Source organism: Plasmodium yoelii, assembly GCF_900002385.2.
Source record: "Plasmodium yoelii strain 17X genome assembly, chromosome: 6".
Classification (NCBI taxonomy): domain Eukaryota; phylum Apicomplexa; class Aconoidasida; order Haemosporida; family Plasmodiidae; genus Plasmodium; species Plasmodium yoelii.
In genome coordinates, this window is record NC_036178.2 from 554,562 (window position 1) to 572,857 (window position 18,296).

General features: G+C 21.9%; 5 protein-coding genes and 1 non-coding gene across 6 annotated transcripts; 2 read left to right on the top strand and 4 right to left on the bottom strand.

Moving 5' to 3' along the window:
• Positions 1–381: 381 nt before the first annotated feature.
• Positions 382–3,153, bottom strand: PY17X_0611400 (general transcription factor 3C polypeptide 5, putative; the record flags this gene model as incomplete). The annotated part of the gene is made up of 1 exon (XM_725936.1): positions 382–3,153. One exon carries the CDS (start codon positions 3,151–3,153, stop codon positions 382–384), a length of 2,772 nt encoding a protein of 923 aa, XP_731029.1.
• A 981-nt stretch (positions 3,154–4,134) lies between these two features.
• PY17X_0611500 (conserved Plasmodium protein, unknown function) lies at positions 4,135–5,640 on the top strand (the record flags this gene model as incomplete). Its single annotated transcript, XM_022955369.1, has 1 exon — positions 4,135–5,640. One exon carries the CDS (start codon positions 4,135–4,137, stop codon positions 5,638–5,640), a length of 1,506 nt encoding a protein of 501 aa, XP_022813157.1.
• A 937-nt stretch (positions 5,641–6,577) lies between these two features.
• On the bottom strand, positions 6,578–10,078 carry PY17X_0611600 (conserved Plasmodium protein, unknown function; the record flags this gene model as incomplete). Its single annotated transcript, XM_725067.2, has 1 exon — positions 6,578–10,078. The coding sequence occupies one exon, from the start codon at positions 10,076–10,078 to the stop codon at positions 6,578–6,580; it is 3,501 nt and encodes a 1,166-aa protein (XP_730160.2).
• A 1,668-nt stretch (positions 10,079–11,746) lies between these two features.
• PY17X_0611700 (conserved Plasmodium protein, unknown function) lies at positions 11,747–13,349 on the bottom strand (the record flags this gene model as incomplete). Its single annotated transcript, XM_022955370.1, has 3 exons — positions 11,747–11,841; positions 11,961–12,014; positions 12,128–13,349. The coding sequence occupies 3 exons, from the start codon at positions 13,347–13,349 to the stop codon at positions 11,747–11,749; spliced, it is 1,371 nt and encodes a 456-aa protein (XP_022813158.1).
• Positions 13,350–14,814: 1,465 nt separating this feature from the next.
• On the bottom strand, positions 14,815–14,937 carry PY17X_0611800. Its single transcript, XR_002696558.1, has one exon. It is a non-coding gene; the product is annotated as a small nucleolar RNA snoR14 (small nucleolar RNA).
• Positions 14,938–15,757: 820 nt separating this feature from the next.
• On the top strand, positions 15,758–18,284 carry PY17X_0611900 (GPI mannosyltransferase 1, putative; the record flags this gene model as incomplete). The annotated part of the gene is made up of 8 exons (XM_022955371.1): positions 15,758–16,578; positions 16,690–16,807; positions 17,027–17,125; positions 17,220–17,261; positions 17,562–17,621; positions 17,784–17,834; positions 17,976–18,035; positions 18,177–18,284. 8 exons carry the CDS (start codon positions 15,758–15,760, stop codon positions 18,282–18,284), a joined length of 1,359 nt encoding a protein of 452 aa, XP_022813159.1.
• Positions 18,285–18,296: the final 12 nt, after the last annotated feature.

Here is an 18,296-nt window from a genome sequence, read left to right on the forward strand (position 1 = left end):
CTTATTTTCCTTGTAAAAAATGAATAATTAACCACATAAATATGCGACCAAAAATAAGTCAATATAAATAAATAAATATATATATATATAAATATAAATAAGTAAATATATATATATATATATATATATATATATACACGTACAACATGTACATATATTTTTCGAGTTTGTAAATGTGCTGGCTTGACTTCCCCTTGTGCTCAAAATGTGAAACAAAAAATATTTCGGGAAAAAATAAAGTATGGAACGGGTATAAAATAAGCAAAGAAGTGTGCACAGAAAAATGAAGTAAGACAAACTGTTTTAAAAATTAAAGCGCTGCACATGTACATGTATGTATATATACACACATACGTGAGTGTGGAACCAAATGATGAATGCCTACTTAGTATGGGCTTGACGTAATGTCATAGATTTAACAAATAAAATGTCACGTATTTTAGTTATATCTTTATTAGTAATCCATCCATTGTCTTTTGTACAAACATCTTGGGTTTTAATACTTGACAAATAATTTAAAACATTATTATCAAATATATCAATATACTGATAAATAGTTGACAATTTTAAAGGACTAACACAAAAATGAATTTCAGATGAAAATTTTGTTCTAAAATGAAAACTATTTGATCTTTTTAAAAATTTTAAAATTTCATTAATCTCTTCATCTTCTTCATGAGAAATTTTAATATGCAAATTATTTCTATTGGGTTCTATATTTTTTGCAGAACCCAATTTAATGCCATTATTAACGCCATTATTAACGCCATTATTAATGCTATTATTATTATCATCTGCATTTGTAAACGTCTTAAAATTGTCTTGTACTAGATTGGCTGCAGAATGGGGGTCCTTATTTGAAACTTCACTTTCATATACATTCAAATCAGAGTTGGTAAAATTTTCCCTTTTTATTTTAATTGCGTTTTCTTTATTTGCGTAAGAAAAATTTGAAAATTTTGAAAAATTTCCAGAATGTCCAAAATTTTCAGAATTTCCAGAATGTCCAAAATTTTCAGAATTTCCAGAATGTCCAAAATTTTCAGAATTTCCAGAATTTCCAAAATTTTCAGAATGTTCGTTTCCTTGATTTGCATTTTTAATTATATTAGTTATAGTTTGATCAAGGATGTTTTTTTTTTTTATAATGGGTTTATTCATTTCTTCAATATTTTTTGTATTTATATCTCTATAATAATTATCTCTAAAATCTATAGTTTGATAAATATAACTTGATGGATCATTTCTTGGATCATATCCATATCTACAATATGTACGTCTCCAAGGTCCATTAGCAAAATAAAAACAAATTTTTGAAAAACAGCTTTTTAAACAATATGTTGTTACATTTTCAAGATGTTCTACTAAAACTTCTTTTGACCATATTGGTCGAATATCAAAAAGACATTTTACTCTATTATATAATTTATCAGACACATATTTTTTTAATGCAGATTCATATGGAATTACAGGATATATTGGATCATTAAAATTTGCAATTGGATTACAATGTACTGTTTTTTTACTTACTATTATTTTATTCATATCATCACTATTATTGTCATTTTTATTATAATTTTCTTTACCTTCTTTTCTAATTTCATTTGAATCACTAGAATCGTTGGAAATATCCTGATCCATATATTTATTATTGTAAATTATATTATTATCTATATTTAATTTGTCATTTTTTTCCACTTGAATTTTATCAATATTTTGGTTTTCTAACTCTTTTTCGTTTTCTAACTCTTTTTCTTTTTCTGCATTTTCAGCAGCAAATCGATGTGATCCTAATTTAGTAGGAAAATCAAGTTCTTTTTCATTTTTGTTTATTATTAATTTTTTAATAAAATTTTCCAAATCTTCATTTTTGATTTCATTTTTTATTTCATTTTTAGAATCAAATGGTTCAGTAAATTTACTTATTATATATTTATACTCTCTTATATATTTATTTATTTTTTGAGATTTATATTTTTGAAAATCATATGGTATTACACTTTTACTATGTATACAACTTTGTAATTCATATCCTTCACTTTCATCAGATGAAAATTTAAAATCATTTTTATCATCAAACATATTTGAAGCATCTTTATAATTTAAAATATTTTTATATAATTCTTTTTTTTCTTTATCTGAAAAATATTCGTCAAGTTCGTTATTTTGACTAAATGTTTCAAAGTTAGAGCAATGGAAATTAGATGATCGATCTGGATAAAATATAAATGTAGATGCGTTAAGAGGCAATGAACCTGCTATGTTATTTTCCTTTCCGTCGTTCAATATTTTATTCTCAAATGTGGTGTCAATTTGTTCACCATTTTCGACATAATTTTCGGCACCATTTTTAGTTTTTTTTTGTATATTACTCAAATTTGCATGATCGGGGACACACATTCCTTCACTAATATAATATTCATTTTCTGCATTTTCTACATTCTCTACATTTTGTACGTTTTTATTTAAACAAATTGAATTGTCCCATGGGTAATGCACACCATTTACTTGGTTAGGGAAAAAATGGTTGTTTTTACATTGCGTGTTAAGGTTAAAATTATTTGAGGAAAAATGATCAAAATAGCTATCTGGAAATATATGCTTATTATTTTCATGCTCATTTTTATTATCTTTACTTTTTTCTTTTTCATCTTTTGTTAAATAGTGTATATAATTTGTGCTGTAATTATGCCTATTATAAAAAGTGGGAATATAATAAAAATCAGACATATTATCAAAATAATACAAATATTTTACAAACCCCATAAATTCAATCTTATATCTATTTTTCTTAGTCTTTTTTATTTTAATTAAAATGTTGTTAACTTTTGTACAATTGGATGAAATAAAAGATGAAAATATATCATTGTTATTTATCCGTAATATTAAAGATTGTCCTTCATTTTCATAACCATTTTTATTATAGCTATTTTGGTCATATTTAAAAAGTTCAGTAATTTTATTTAATCCCCCCAAAGATTCAACAGCAGATAATCCATTACTCCGTTTTTTTATTTTACCAGGAATTTCTACACATATATAATTATTTTTTTTTATTTGTTCAAAATCGATATTCTTATTTCTATCCTTTTTCCTTTTTACATTTATAAAACGTTTATTATCTTCATTTTTAAATTCATATTCCCTGTACATATCTTCTAGCTAATTATGTTATATTATTTTACTCCTTTTGTTCTGTAGCTAATTATGTTATATTATAATGTGTTATAGTTTTATTTTCACTTAACTATTTTTTCATAAATCTATTATTATTTTTATTTGTAAATTTTTACATATTTTTAAATTATACTGATATCTTTTATACTTTTAATTTGCTTAAATATAATAATTACCATATTATTTTATCTTTTGTGCAAACATAATTTGATACCATACAGTGAATAATAAATGCTCGAAACTTTTATTGAAAATGAGTGTGCATATATTATTTAATATATCATGACACCTATCAATTCGAAAAAAAACAAAAAAATAAAAAAATAAACAAAAATAAACAAAGATAAAAAAAAATAAACAAAAATAAACAAAAATAAACACAAAATAAAAAAAAAATAAACAAAAATAATGATGAAATTTTATAAATGTGAACAAAAACAAAGACATAAGTATTGAACTTGAAGTAGAATGATGGTATTAGTAGTGGAGCAACCGCTACATAAAAACAAACCTAGCATAATTCATATGGAAACGAAAAAAAATTAAATTAAAAAAATTAAAAAAATAATACAAAATAATACAAAATACAAAGCGAGTACAAAATGGTAAAAGTGCAATTTTGACAAAAAATAATGTGAAGGATATGAGTAAATTGTTACAAAATCAAAAAACTGAAAATGTCACGTGCTCATATCAAGGTTATGTAACTAGCTTTTTTAATTTTTTTAAATATTATTTTTGGTTAATAGCTACCAAGCTCAGAAATTAAAATTATAAAAATGGCATACTGTAGAAAATAATAAATCTGCTGAATACATGTATGCCTATATATATGTATGGGAAAATATATGTAATTTTGAAGTTCCTAATCATGAAATAATAAAAGCCTAGTTTATTTATGACATTTCATTTTTTTTTTCCACTTTTTCATTTTTTTTTTATTTTTTTACATGGAACATGTTGAAGTTGAACAAAATAAACCGAACTAATAATGCTTATCAATTGCTAAATAAGGAGAGAAACAAAATAAGTGTTCCAATAAACGATTACACTGAAATAGTACCGAACAATAACAGTAAATTTTGCAAAAATAAATATAAAAATATTGGAAATTTACACAATATTATCCATAGTAGTGTGTTAAAAAGTTATAAAAATGCTTATTTTTATAAAAATATGTTAAAGATTGCAGAAAATAAACAAAATGAACTTAGTCTACATCAAATAAACACAATTTTAAAATCATTGATAAAGGCAAAAATATACAAATATTCATTATTCCATTCCTTCCAAATTCCTATTTTAAGATATATAAATTCAATAACTTGTTTAATTCATAAGATAGAGAATACTAATATATACATAAAAAAGGAAAGTTGGAAAGAAAAAACAAATCAAGAGGGTCTTAATAATAATGTGGAATTTACAAATAATTTATGTAAAAAATTACATTTAAATTTAAACAAATATAAAATTGATAAGCCAAATGTAGATATAAATTTATATATAATATCTGATCAAATTAATATTCTAGTTGACATTTTTAATGCTTATATGCATGTTTTAAATTTCCGTTTTAATTATTTATGCAATACCTTATTTTTTTTTATAACAAAAAATTATGTATATATAAATGAAAAAGACAAAATAGCGAAGATTTGGAGCATGTATATACTGGTATTTATGTCGAGGAATAATATTATACAGACAGATAAAGGTAACGCAAAAATTGAAAATAATAAAATTGAAAATAATAAAAGTGGTGATAATAAAAGTGGTGATAATAAAAGTGGTGACAATAAAAGTGGTGACAATAAAAGTGGTGATAATAAAAGCGTTCATAATAAAAGCGTTCATAATAATGTTAACAAAATTAGTTCTCATAAAATAGGAAACTCAAACCAGGCCATTTCATATATCAACAATTGTTCAAATATGAACAGAACAATACCATTAACAAAAAAAGCAAATAAGATAATTTTATATAGACATAAACACATTTGCAATATTAATATCAAAACTGTTTACAATTATAATATTATTGTATATAAAAATAACAAAAAAAATAATGTTCCATATTGTAATAAAATTTTTTGTAGAAATAATATTATTAGTCTATGCAAATATATCATTTTAATTTTTTTAAAAAATCAAAATATAGATTTAAGCAAAAAAAAAAAAATATGTGTGCGTGTGGAAAATATAAATAATTTTATATCTAATGGATATATGTATAAGTTAATAAACTCAAAAACACCAAGATATTCACAAATCAAATATTTAATAAAATATAATTATATAGAAAATCCTATACTTTTAACGGGAAAATATTTCCCTATTCAACTTTTAAGGGATAACAATTTTCTTTTAAACTTATTAAATCGGATGATTGAATTGAAAATCAATTCAAATATTTGTCGAAAATATATTGAGAAGAAAATATACGAAACCCTGAAAAAATAAACAATCCCTAATCATGTTAAATATTTATCAATATGATATATAAAATAATTCCTTAACCCCTTATTACGTAAATAATTGAAAATATTATTAATACAAAAAATAAACTTATTTACTATGACGTTTTAAAATCTTAAAATGATCTTATAATTTTCACAAAAAAAAAAAAATATAAAAATATAAAAAAATAAAAATATTATTAACAAATGGCTAGACAACAACGATGACAATAAATAAAATAGCTTTATATGGCTAGCTCATTTTTTGAAAAAAAAAAAAAATCACGAATTATTTTTAGCAAACGAAACACTTTCAAACACGAAGATTGTATAATATGCGTTACACACGAATATATGCATATATATACATATACATATATGTTATTATTTTATTGTCTTTTTTTAGTACTATTCTCTAACTTTTGCCAAGCATTGTATGAATTAAAATTTGTTCATATAAAATTGGTCCCCTTGCATTTGCACACACATTATATATTTGTGCATAAATATGTGCTAGTGCAAAATTGCAAATGTGCCAACTAATATGCCTTTATTTCTCATTTTGTTTCACATAAACAAGAAATATATGCATTATATAAAATGCTAATTAAAATAAATATAGTATATTTCAATATACATAAATTAAATAAAAATTCTTGAAATCAGTATGACTAAAATATCCATTAGTAGTATGTTATAAAACTATGATGTATGCTCAATTTCATGAGGGCGTTAAATTGTATATATAAATAAATATATATAAATATATATAAAATATATATATTTCTAAGGCAACAACTAAATTAATACATTTATAAAAAATCAGTAACCATCATTTGTCTTCTAGACAGCATTATACATTATTATTCCACGAATTTTAATCTTAACTTTTTCACACTTTTTTAATTTTAGTTTTGTATTGCAATGCCTTTCTTTTCCCATTATTTCTCGTTCATTTTTCTAATCAGCATATCCTGTTCAATTAACTCCATACATTTTTGAGCAGTTTTTCGTCGAGCCCTTTGAGTTGTTACCTCTTTTTTGACTATAGGCTCCCCCCCATTTATTTCAACTGGATTTTGGTTTTGTTCATAATTAATTGGATTATTTTGAGAGTTATTATTACTAGGTATATTTATATCAGTTACGTTAGTTGATAGCAATAAATTTTGATTAACAGATTTAAACTCATTTTCATAAATATTTAATCTTTCTTGGCTATTTGTATTAGTCACAATATTTGCATTAGTGTCGACATTTATCAAATTTTGTTTCCAACTTATTTTATCAACCATATTATTGTCATTAGGATAGTAATAAAATTGGGGTTCATTTGTAATTGAACAATTTTTATCAATATTATACATCATATTTGTATCATAACAATTTTGAATATTTGTTTGTTTTAGTTCTTCTTCCTTTTGATTATTCAATAAATTATCTTTTAATTCCATATTATAATAATTTTCGTGATTTTTAGTATCCATTAAATTGGTCATAGAAACACCATTTTCACTTTCATAAATAAATTGTTGTCCTTCTTGTTCATCATTTTTACTTTTCTCATTTGTACTATTAGTATAAGGAATACTTTGCATTTTTTCACAACTTTTATAATTATTTATATCTTCATTAACGGATTGGTTCAATAAACCTGTACCTATACCTTCCATAGTTATTGCATTAAATTCATATTCCATATTTATATCATTTTGTAATGCTATGTTTGTATTTATTGAAATATCTATATTTTCATTTCCTGAACAATTATTATAAATAGAGTAATTTTCTATTAAATTGTTCATATTAACTCCTAAATTTCCAAGGGCATATCCATTTTCATATGTATCAGTTCCATCAATATGTACTCCTCCTTCTTCTCCATTTCTTTTTAATAATGTCATATAATTATATATTTGTCTTTGTTTAAGATTATACAATTGGGCTAATCTTTGATATTGTAACATTTGTGATTTTATACGAAATTCCATATTATTATTCAATTTAATTTGATATAATATATCTTTTTCAAGTTGTGTTTTTTTTTTTTCAATTTTAATAAAACTTTTATTAATTTTATTATACATATTATCATCAGAATCTTCATCTGCTTTTGTAATTACACTTGAATTTTCATCATATTCATCACCTAAGCTTTCTTTCATTTGTATACATAAAATATGAGGGTTTATATCTAAGATTATAAAATTGTTTGGAAAATAATTATTATTTGATGTTGGTACATTGTTAAACCCTCCCCAAGAATATATATTATTATCTTTTACATATGATTTTAATAAAATTCGTGATGTATAATCATTTATATATTGAAATTTTTTACTTTCAAATGAATATAATGCAGATGGAACTTTTTCCATGTATTTATATTCTTCACCTCCTATAATAAAAATATAATTCTGTACACAAACAATTGAATGATATGCTCTGCTTTCATTTATTGTGTCTAAATATACTGGTAATATTGACCATTGACAATTTTTTTCTCCAATATTTTCAAGTATAAATAATCTATTATTATTAGCCCCATTATTATAAGTTCCTCTATTATTTACCTTATCATCGTTTTTCATTTTACCACCATATAATATTAATTTATTTTTTTTACTTTTTTTATCATACCAAACAGTAGTTGCATGAAAATATCTTCCAAGAGGATCAACAGATACATATTTTATTTCTTCCCACATAAACACAAAAATATCTTTTTCATTTGTTTCATTATTATTAAAAGCTTCAATGTTGTTGCTTTGTATTTTTTTTTTTTTTTTTTTCTTTATTTTACATTTTGTTATATTTAGTATCCATAGATCATTTTTACAAAAAACATTTTCCTCATCATCTATTTTTTCATTTCCCCCAAATAAAATTAAATAAGGATATATAAAATCTAGCGTATGTCCATATCTTTTACTTGGTTTTTCCCCAATAGTATTTATTTTTACCCATTCTCTTTTCACATTTTTATAATAAGGTAATATATTATCACCATCTTCACATGAGTCATTATATGAATCGGAATTATTTTTTAATAATAAATTTTTAACGGGTCCTCTGAAATTTACAAGAGTATCATCACAATCATGATTATTATTATTTTCATTGATATTATTACCAGTTATACAATTTCCAGTATTATTTATTTTACTACGATAGAAATTAGAATGATATATATTCGGTTCGTATTCGGATCCACAATTAGATAATGAAGAAGATGACATTACTGAGGAATCAGATAAAACTGTGTTCGTGTTCGTGTTCGTGTTCGTGTTCGTGTTTGAGGTATAACTTTCATATGATGATTCTGATTCCTGCTTGTTTAATAATTTTGAGTTTTCTTGGTTTTTTTTTTTTTTTTTTTTTTTCTTTATTATATTATTATCTAAATTTGACGAAGATAATACTTGCTCATTCTGATTACCAATTTTATAATTTTCATTCGTATAATAATTCCGAGAATCATCAGCAGAATTATTATCTTCTTCATTAAACACGATTGCTTCATCACTTGTATAATTTTGACCATTTATAAAAGAAGTTTTTTCTGCATTATTAGCAGGGTTAGGACCATAATTTTCATCACTATCCCCAAATTCATATATTTCATTTTTTGTAATATTATTAGAATTTGTATTATTTTCGAAAGATAATTTACTAAGATTTAAGGCATATAAAGAATTGCTAGACAAAATATCATTTTTAAATTTCCCTCCATGGATAAATAAAAAAACACCATTTATTCCTAAATTAACAATAGCAGAAGCATGAAATGCTCTAGCTTTTGGGGTATTATATGTTTTAATACGAAACCAAGAATCCATAGAATTATTGTTCTCTTCACATATATATGTATCATTAAATGTTTGGCTTAAATGTCTTTCAATGCTTAAACTATTATAATTTTTGAAATTACTATCACTATTTTTATCATACAAATTATTATGTACATTACTATAAACTGTATTGTGCATATTATATTCTTCTGAATTTAATGTATAGTCATTTAAATTATTTTTAATAAATTCATTATCTATTAATCCTCCACCAAATAATACCAACTTGTATTCCCCCTGAATAAGTTTATTATAATTCCTATTACTAATATTATTGCCATCATCGTTTTTTGCGATATTTTCATCATTTTTTTTTATCGTATCCCATTCATCGGTGTTTTCAAATTTGGTATTTTCTTGATTTAAATTATTATAATATACTTTTTTTTTTTCATTATCTTCACAATAGTTTAATGTATTATAATCATTTTTTAAAATATCTTCATTTTCTTTGTCTTTTTGAAAGTTATCATTTTTATATGACTCATTTAATTCATAATACAAATGTAGGGAATATCCAACCCGACCCAATGGCCTATTTGTATCAAAATCATCATTTATTTGATCATTACCAAATAATGTTAATGACATGCTTAATAATAGATAAACAAAAGTTTAATGAAAAGTATAGGGCTTGCTTTTTTTCATAATTGTTTTATTTTTTATTTTTTTATTTTTTTATTTTGTTCACACCCCTGTACTATATATATACATACTGCATATAATATACATGGCAAATCACAACTGATTTTTTATTAAAATTTTTTTTTTTTTTTTTTTTTAATTTGAAAATTTAATTATATCAAAAAATACAAACTATAAATTAGTAAATATAGATATATATACATAATATATTTTAAAATTTTATTTTATTCGGAATAAAATATATTTATAAATTTAATAAGAATACTAAAACACAAACATCAAATATTATGACTAATCTATATTTTTAATTTATAAGAAAATCAGTAAAAAAACGAGTATATAGTATATATGTGGAATTTTTATTTTTGCTTTTTTTACTTAAGATTGTATTTTTTAAAATATTTTTAGCAAAGATTATTCTTGAAAATTTTCGAGCGGTTCTACCACATATATTCCGTTATTATTTTTATTATTATACATATATTTTTTGTTTTTCTTTCATATTCGCTTTCCAATACTTTTTAATATAACAAAAATAAATCTCGTTGCATATATAAAGTCGCAAGCTCTTTTGAAAAGCTGTAAATTAAAATTTAATTTTTATAATTAAAAGAAAGAGTAAAAAAGTTAATGAATATTTTTTATTTTTATTTTTATTTTTATTTTATTGCTAAAACTATACCAACTATTAGTTTTCATTTATATGTATATCCCCGGTTTAATAAGCGTAAGTTAAAAACATGTATTTGTATTTATATTTTTACATATTATGAAATAATTTATTCATAAAAAATTATACAACAATAAAATCGTTTATTTAGTACACCATTTATTGAAAGATTGAATTCGATTAATCTTTTTTTTTTTTTTATTTGCTAAGAAAAAAAAAAAAAAACAAGGCAACCTAATTTAGGCATATAAAATAAAATGCTGTTATTTTATGTACTATTGCAATGTTGTAAGGAATAATATATGATAAATAACTTGATAATAAAAAATTATCATAAAAAAATAAATATAATCCTTAACACTATATAAACCACCTTTAAAAATTATCTTACGTTTTAATGTTGGCCTTTGTTTCATTTTAAGTATTATATACACAAAAGATTTTTGGAAAAAAAACATTAAAAAACAGTACACAATTAATTTAATTCCTTACATAATGGTACTTAAATTATTATACAATTAAATATATGATGATATTGCACATATAAAGGAATTCAATTAAGCTGAAATTTTTATAAAATTTGTTAAGCTATTTTAATTCAACTTAAAAATGGGGTATATTATTAGCAGCCCCTTTTAAGTTAAAAATAATAAAAGTTAACCATAATCAGTATTATGCAACTAAAATTTAATAGACGAAAAAATATATGTTATGACACAAATTACATATCAATTATATTAGGTATGTATATATATATGCTTGCACACAAATATTTTCATATGTTTTTGCAAATTTTAAAACATAAAAATAAAAAAAAATATACAGAAAAATTAAAAACTTTATAAATAATTTGTATGTAAAACGAATTAATATCCATTTAACAAAATAACATAATAAACAATTTAAACAATTTACTAATTGATGGTATGTGTAAGAACCATGCTTTAATAAGTTTTAATAATGTTAACTAGGTATTTCCGATGTTGAAAATTTATTATATCCCAAATATGAAGTTCATCTTCATAAGGTGGATATTCACCTGCACATACAAAAAAAAAAAAAAAAAAAAAAAAAAAAAAAAAAAATATATATAGCTTAATATACATATAGCTTAATATACGTTTAATCATTTATCAATATAAAATGATATGATTTTACCGAAAAGAACTATTCCCTTATTCTCATATTCACTGTCCGGGTTTAATAGCCATCCTGTGAAAAAAAAAAATAAAAAAAATAAAAAAAATAAATAAATATTTACGAATAGTTATACAAAATGTATATGTACTAATGTACATATGTTTGCGCATATTTTTCCTACATACCAGAGTAAAAATTATTTATTTTTAGTGTGTAGTAAACTAAAAGTTGAGATGGTGATATAAAAATAAAGTTAAGAGATCCATTATTTCCATGTTGAACAATATAATAAAAATTTGAATATTCATCAAATGATACATACATAGGTTGGTACATACTTAATTCTGGTTTATTTTTCATATATTGAACATATTCTATTATATCTTTATTTTCTGATTTTAAATCCATTATTGTTAAATAGTAATTTATTTTAAATTTTAAAGTATCATCATCAGTATTATTTTTATTAGAATAGTTATTAAAAAAAACACCAGACGATTTTTTTTGATATTCTTCATTTTTTTTTGTTTCATCATAATTATCATTTTTATGTATATACTGTTGTATAAATAATAATCTTCCATTTATTGCGTCTAAAGTTGCAATTTGATTTAATAAATTTCCACAAAAATGTGTTACTATTTCTACACTGTCCATTTTTGTATTCTCATCAAAATCTTTATCACTTGCTAAGTGTAGTTTAATAAATTCATATATTTTATTAATATCTGAGCTAGCTAAAATTACATAACAATAATTTTTAATTAGAAAAATATTATGATTTTTCATAGCATTGTTAATATGACAAGAATTAGATAAATTGTTAAAATTATAACATTTATTTTTTTTTAATTGAACAAATACAAAAAAGCATAACTCATTATTATCATTACAACTTGAAATATTTATATTTTTAAAAAAATAGTTATCTATTAAAATTGTATTTATAATTGCACACGAATCTTTAGACCCATCATTATTCATACATATAATATTTTTATCATTATTGATATTATCTTTATCAGTTACGTAAATGTGAAAATCATTATTTATTTTATTTATTCCTAAAGACACATTTTCAAAATTATTAAATATATTACCATATCCTTCTAGATATATTGTACAATTATTATAATATGTTATACTTGGCATAATTTTCCGATTTGGTGTTATATAAATAGCTGATTTATATTTTAAGTGATTAATATTTCTTAAATAAATAAACTCAGGGTTTCTATAATTATCGTTTTGTCTTAAATTCACTTTGTTTTGTTGCCCCTTCGTTTCTTCTTCTTCTTTTTCATTTTGTAAAATCGAAGTAAAAATAAATATAAACAAAAATATTATAAAATATTTGAAATATGTCCTTCTCTCCGTTTCAATCCCATCAGCACTTGGTGTAATCATAATAACGTATTTAAATGAAAGCACTCGAAAAGTATGATATATAGAGAAAATGAAAAATGAGCAGGAACAAAAAAAAAAAAAAAAATAATAATAATAATGAAAGTATATATGCGATATATCTAAGGAGGGTTACATATATATATTTATAAATAAAGGACAATAAAATGAAATGCAACTTAGCATATTAACATTCTAATTAAATAAAATCGCATGTGATAAAAACTAAAAAAAAAAAAAAATGACGATCAACGGGAATTTTATTGCATTTTTTTTATTTGTGAAAATGCAACAATAATAATAATATATAAAGCATAAATAAGAATTTTGTTTAAAGGGGAAAATAAAAAATATATAATCCTTTCGGGATAATACATATGGATTTGTATAGATATTGACATATTTTTGCAATAGCCAATTTTACTCTTTCATTTTTTATTATGACTTTAAATATTTTTTGTTGGAGTGTAACAAAAAAATATATGTTTCTTTTCATTTTAATTATTTTTTTTTTTTTTTTGTCGATTACATATTTGGGCTTAAAATATTACGCCTATAAATTTAGATTAAAAGAACATCATCCAAGATTGAGAATTAAATGTTTTATAAAAGTATTTAAGAAAAAATATGAGGATATTCGATCATTTTAATTCAATTAGCTACTAGCAGGAATAATAATCAAATAAATAAATACTAAAAATCATTAGTGTTACTATATTTTTTTTTAACTTTATAAACACAAATATATGCTAAAAATATGAAATGTTGTATCATTGCATTTTATTGACAGTATGAATATACTTATAATATCTTTGTGTGTGTGTGTGCCTATTATTTTTTTGAAATTTTTATGATTAACAATTATGGAAATGTCATTTTATTCTACTTATAGCTGGAAAATGGCTAAATAAAATTAATATATTATCAAAAATTAAATTATTACCATAAAGAATGTCAATTTTTTTTGTATATGTAAACTTTAACCAAAGTATTAAATTTTTTTTGTTAAATTTTTTTTGTTAAATTTTTTTCTTTCAAACGATAATATATTTAGCACATTGTTGTTAAAGACAATTATATATATATACTATTTTAAACACAAAAAAAAATTTATAATTTTACTATTTATTTTTCAATAAAACGGTGATAGTGTTTGTACCCTCTCAATTTATATATAAAAGGAACTATAAAATGGGGTAAATATTTCATGGGAATCGTAAATAAAACGAGAAATGGATATATATTTGAAACATTTTAATAAGGAATACAACAATAAATGCTTATTGATAAAGGCTACAACAATTAACACAATTATTTTGTTCTCTTTCCTATTATGTGCTAACAAAAACGCATATTAGTTTAATCATATATGATATTATTCATAAAATGGTTATATAATAATATATTGTAACATTTTTTTTCAAATTAGAGAAAAATGTCTATTTCATTTTTTATTAAAAATATTTTTTAATATTTTGTCAGTGAGAAGATTAAGCCATCATTTTTTAGTGTAATAATATATATTACAAGTTTAATTTTTTTTTAACAAAAAAATTAAATTTTGGCCCTAAATCAGTAGTAAATACTTCATCATTCAAAAACTAAAAAATATTTTTAATGGAAAATATTAGAATATCATTGTTGTATTTTTTTTCAAAATAAATATGTTCATAGTATCTTTTGCATATTGTAAGTTCAAAGCTGTTAATAATTTCCACTCATTAATATTGTATACTTCCCACAGTTTACATATTTATTTATAATCATTAAAAAAATTAATTTCAAGCCAGTTATGTATATATACATATATACATATATACATGCATATACGTGTTTATTTTTATGAAAGAGAATTAGTATTGTTGTTCCCTAAAAATATGAGAAAAAATAATCTTACAAAACATAAGCAATTTGATCCATGCAAATTTAATTGCATTTATTAAACTATATAAATAAATGTAATAAAAATTTCAATAAAAATGTATAATTAATTTATTAACCCGTTTGGTAACACATAAATAGTAACGACTTATTTGTGCGCATTAAAAAGGAATATTATATATATAATATTACGCCCAAGCTGATAAGTATTGAATATTGCATAATTTATTTCGGCTTCAAAAATATACATATATATATAATATATTAATAATGGAAATTTTCCTACCAATTTGACACTTTCCTGTGTTATTTTTTTTTATATAGCCATAAAATAAATGCAACATATTTTGTATGTCCACCTTAAAAACACAATAAGTGTGAATTATATTAAGCATATGTAGTGTTAATAAATTTAAATTGGATAATATGGTAACACATTAAATTATGGAAAGAAACTGATTTTTTTCCCACTTTATTCAAACACCGTTTTTTAATCTTATCATGGATGTCAAAAATATATAAATTTTAAAATGGGGAATAGTATTACAGAAAAAAGATCAAAAATATTTAAACAGAATAAAAGTTACTTTAGTGATATAAATAACATTGATTATACGAAAAAAATAATATATTTTTTAGGAATATTAGTACGTATTATAACTTATTATTATGGATTATGGCAAGACAAAAATTTAAATGTAAAATTTACAGACATAGATTATTATGTATTTTCGGATGCTGCAAAATATGTATTAAATAATAAGTCTCCATATAATAGATATACATATCGGTACACACCATTGTTAGCTTATTTAATGATACCAAATTTTATAATTAATTTTTCATTTGGAAAATTTCTTTTTTCTTCAATAGATTTTCTTGTTAGTATTATTATAATAAAAATAATAAAAATAAAATATCCTGAAAATAAAAATTATATTTTGTATGCTTCATTATGGCTCTTAAATCCATTAGTTATTACCATTTCAATTCGAGGCAATGCTGATTGCATACCCTGTTTACTTGTTTTATTAACTGTGTTTTTTATTTATCAAAAAAAAATATATGTTTCGGCTTTTTTTTATGGATTATCTGTTAACTTTAAAATATACCCAATTATCTATTCCTTACCATTAATGTTATATCTAAATAAGAACTATCTAAATAAGGATAATATATTTCAATTGAAACAAATAAAAACAGAAGGCATATATATAAATAAAATTATAAGCATTTTTTATATAATAAGGAATTTTTTCAAAGAGTTATTTAAATTAAACACTGATCAACTCAAATTTTCCCTATTTAGCTTTACTACCTTTCTAGCTTTAAACCTGATTTTTTATGCAATGTAACCATTCTCTTCTTCTATTCAACTATAAGAAATTGCACACATATATATATATTCATGAACATGTTCTATATCTCTTATATATTTTCTCTATTTTCCCTTTTATGCTAGATATGGATATGAATTTTTATACGAATCGTTTATTTACCATTTAGTTAGACAAGATCATAAGCACAATTTTTCCCTCTTTTTTTATATTATGTACTTAACTATTGAGAATAATTCAAAGGTAATACACAATATAAATTGCTTTATATTCTTTCTGCCTGTTTTATTATTTTTCCATTTATTTTATGTTGCATTGTATTATATAGACACTTAACAATGTAGTGTAAATGTAAAAAAAAATGTAGTATTTTTTATAATCATCATTTATTATCATGTATATAAGTGCAATAAATTCTTTTATCTATTATATTATTTAATTTGAATTTTTTTTTTCTTTTAGATCATTCCGCTAATAACATTTATACCTCAATTTGTTCTTGTTGCATTATTTGGGTTTAAATATGCAAAATCAAATTTAGAGCTATCCATGTTTTTACAAGTAAAAAAATAAAAAAGTTGCCATGTCAACAATTCATATTATAGTGCTTCCCATGAATGTACATATATAATTTTGTTTTATTTTTTTATATAAGACGCTATCTTTCATAGCATTGAATAAAGTCATCACATCTCAGGTAAATATAACACAAACATAATATGGTCATGCTTTTGAAAAATAATGTTGTGTATATATATATTTTTTTATTATTAATACAACTGGATATATCTCGTACCCATATTGAGAATTTATATCATTCTTAAATATAACTTCCTTATGATTATTATATATATTAAATAGTTTAAAGGAGACATCTACATAAGAGATGATATTCTTTTCCTTTAATTAAAAACAAATTTATTATATAATTTTTTTATTATATTTAAAAAAAAAATATTTTTATAACATTACAATATTTTTTATCCCCAATTTACAGTACTTTATTTGGTGTACCCCCTTTCTTCCAATCATATTAAATTCTATAACCTTAAACAGGGTAACAAAAACAAAATCGGAACAAGTATACATACAAATATATAAATTTATTACTCCAAAAATAAACGAAAAATAACAAATGAAATTCGTAAACAAGGAAATGGAACATTATTATATTCTACACAATACGCATGTATATTTTTCCTTTTTTTTCGCATGACAGACCAATTTAATCCTTATATTTTGTGCAGTATTGTTTTTTGTTATAGCTAAGGTTTGATTAAAAATTAAAATACATATATTTTTCATTTTGATATAAGTATAAAATATGGGTATAGAATTTATTAAATGTATGTATATTTATAAGTACGGGGGAAGACAATATACACACACATATATATATTTATCGATGCAGGCACATTGGCTTTTTTGGGCTTATTATCTTGAGTTCAAAGGATATAACACCTTTATACAAGTATACCATTTTAATACATTTTCCTTAGACCACCAAACATATATTATTAAAACAAAAGTTGAAACCTGAACAAGAATTGTTCCAATTAGCTATGCTTATAAATTATATTTATTTTATTATATACATTTACAATTTTTATAGATATTTTATTCCTCAATTTTATTCGTTATATCGGAGATGAGTGTATGTTGGATTTTTATGTATATGTCTTTTAAGGAAGAAAACAAAAAAAATGTGTTAAAGGAATAACATTTCTTCTCT